This window comes from Ursus americanus, chromosome 3, assembly GCF_024610735.1.
Source record: "Ursus americanus isolate L20-20 chromosome 3, mUrsAme1.1.p, whole genome shotgun sequence".
Taxonomy (NCBI): Eukaryota; Metazoa; Chordata; class Mammalia; order Carnivora; family Ursidae; genus Ursus; species Ursus americanus.
In genome coordinates, this window is record NC_142129.1 from 88,417,551 (window position 1) to 88,420,371 (window position 2,821).

A 2,821-nucleotide genomic window follows, 5' to 3' on the forward strand; every position below is an offset into this window, starting at 1 on the left:
CATCACTGTACCGGGGCCTGTACATTCTAACACGATGCTTTCCGTGTTGTTAGAATCAGCCATTTAAACAACCATTTAATTAGCAATCATTTACGTCGGACGGGAGGGCTGATTGGTCTCTGGCTGGGTTGGCTTTACTGCGTGTGGCCGCAGTGTCCTTGGTGAAGCTCACTTAGCCAGAAGGACAAGGGCAGGGGGTAGGAAATGACTCCAAATGTGACTTGTTGTTCCCACCACATAGGAGTTGTTTGCTCCATGCACAAGACCACTGTCCTCTTAGTCTGTAACTCAAAGGCACTACGGACCATGTTGAAAACACATTCACATTGACTTGGGAAGACTTCTCATGACAGTATCTTCATATTTAGCTAGTTTGTCTCTAACCAAACTGTAAGAGCTCTCGGAGTCACTCTCCTGTGGAGTCAGGCACTGAGAGGGAAGGGTTCAGTTATATTAGGCAATGGGGAAGACATATGAAACACCCCTAAAACAGAGCAAAGGTAAGTTACTGACCCTCCTCCCCCACCCCTTCCTGCACATGCTGGAGCCTTGATCCAGGCTTCAGTAGAGGGTAGGGGTGTTGGGCTTTTCCGCAGGCAGGCAAATCTTTCTCTCTCACCACTAAAGCAGAAACTGAGAGTAGTTAGTGAATCTGAAAGACCAATTTCCTTCAGGTCATGTAGACATTCTTTTCGGTAATTATATTTACCAATGGTATTAACTTGTACCTAAAATTTGAATTTTCAATTGAAAATGCATTAAAATCAGCTTACCCCTCCTTAGCTTTTTCTACTTTCCCACATGGGACAGCAAGGGGTTTCCTGTTTGGGGCTGGTGGGTTAGTAACATAGCTTTTCTTTTCTTTCCTTTTTTTTTTTTTGGTCAAGAAGTTGACTATATAAGAAGTTGGTAAACATAGTGATATCTTACTGGTATAATTTTTCTTTAATACAGAAATTAGTCCCAATATTGTGGCAGTTAAACCAGTTCCTTTTACAGAGGAGAGAACAGAGGTTCGGGGAATCTGGTCACAGAATCCCATATGGAGTAGCATTCGGGGAGAAGCGGAGGGCTGAGGCCCCAGTCTCAACCAGGGCTGATGCGTCAACCTGCATGAGGGCCATGTCCCCCCACCGGCGTCAAGGGCCAGGTGTGCCAGTACATGAGTGTGCTGGGAAGTTAGATTGTTCTCCGTGCTTCTGCTCACTGAGTCTCCACTGCAGAGTAACCCGCAGTGGGCAGGGCAGCAGCTTAGAAACTGGAATCAGGAGGTGACTTCCAATGTCAGCTTTCAATCATTTTATGGTAAATCTCTCTCTGGAATGATTTATGCACAATACTTTATTCCCACATTCTTCACTGGAGATGGCCAGATCTTCAATCACTGGTCTGTCACAGCTCTGTTCAGTGGAAACAAATACAAGTCACAATATGAGACACATTTTCTAACTGTTGCATTAAAAAAAAAGTTAAATAAAATTCTAGGATTGTTTTTATTTACTGCGAGATATCCAAAACAGTATTTCAACATGCAATTAATAGAGAAATCACTAAAAAAAATTTCATCTTTTTTTTAATAGTCTCCAGAATGTGACTGGTATATCACAAGCAGCCCATCTCAGCTTGGACTAGTGGACTAACTACATTTCACGTGCTCAGGAGCCACGTGTGGCTAGTGGCTCGTGGCTCCTGCATCGAGCAGCCAGATTCTGCTCCAGAAATGATGCACTGAACCATCTTCAGAGAAGTCCCCCCCCAGACAGGACAGCTCCCTGGGTCTGCGCCAGCCTGGGCACTGGGGCTCCTGAGCCGTTAGTTAGAGTCCGGGGTACTGAGGGCTGACCCCAGGGCAACCCCAGGGACCCAGAGCCAGTGGACGGTGCCAGGCACGGAGTATCCTGGGAGACAGAGAGCTTTTTGCTCAGGGACCTGGTCCCAGCGCAGGGCTGTGCGTTTCCCAGGCAGCGCAGTAGTACACGCCCTCGTCGTCCTTCTCCAGCTTCAGCACCAACAGGTTACAGCTGTTGCTTTGCTTGCCCTTCTTGACGTTGACTTTGTCCGCTTTCAGGACTGAATCCCTCCTTACATACGACCCAGACATGTCGAGGTAGAGGAGCCTCTGTGGGGCACTACCCTCCTGGTGGCGGTACCAGTGGATGTAGTTGACCGAGGTGTCGACTTTGCATGGCAGGCTGGCCGCCATCTGGCTGCTCCAGCTTGAGCCCTGATCCACTGCCTGAAGGGGAAGAGGGAGAGAGTGGTGAGATAAGGATGGCAGGAGGACTCAGGACCTCCCCTGTACCCTGCACGGGGGAGCGAGTCAGGACTTACCAGGAAACAGGAGGGCACACAGGATGGCAAGGGGACCCAGCATGCTTCTGCTTCCCACCTGGTGGAAAGAAGCCCAGGGTGACCCCATGACTGCACCTGCTGGGAGGAGACTGGCTGGCTGGTGGCAGAGGGCAGATTAAGATCTGAGCCTCTGCTTCCCCAAGGCCCCTGTAGGTACTGGTGAGAGAGAGGCGGGAGGGAGGGAGGAGCCAGAGGGCTGGGACAGGTCTGACCACAAGAGGCTGGTGAGGGACCATCAATGGTCAAGATGCTAGAAACACTGAAGAATGTTAGTGCAACGAGAGCACCAGCGATAACAGCAATCCCTGATTGGAGATCCACTGCACTGAGCACTGCAGTAGCTGGTTTCTGCTCGTTGTTTGATCACATCCTGAAAATCACCCTGTGGGATGAATGCTAATACCCTCAATTTAGAAATGGGGAAAGCCTGGCTCATATTTTAAGTAACCCTTCCAAGGCTGAATACCTA

At 49.1% G+C, this 2,821-nt stretch overlaps 1 gene segment (V, D, J or C); it reads right to left on the reverse strand.

Annotated features, from left to right (window-relative positions):
* Window positions 1–1,921: 1,921 nt before the first annotated feature.
* Window positions 1,922–2,443, reverse strand: LOC148110428 (T cell receptor gamma variable 4-like). The segment is given in 2 exon segments: window positions 1,922–2,236; window positions 2,332–2,443. Coding segments are annotated over 2 exon segments (403 nt in total).
* Window positions 2,444–2,821: the final 378 nt, after the last annotated feature.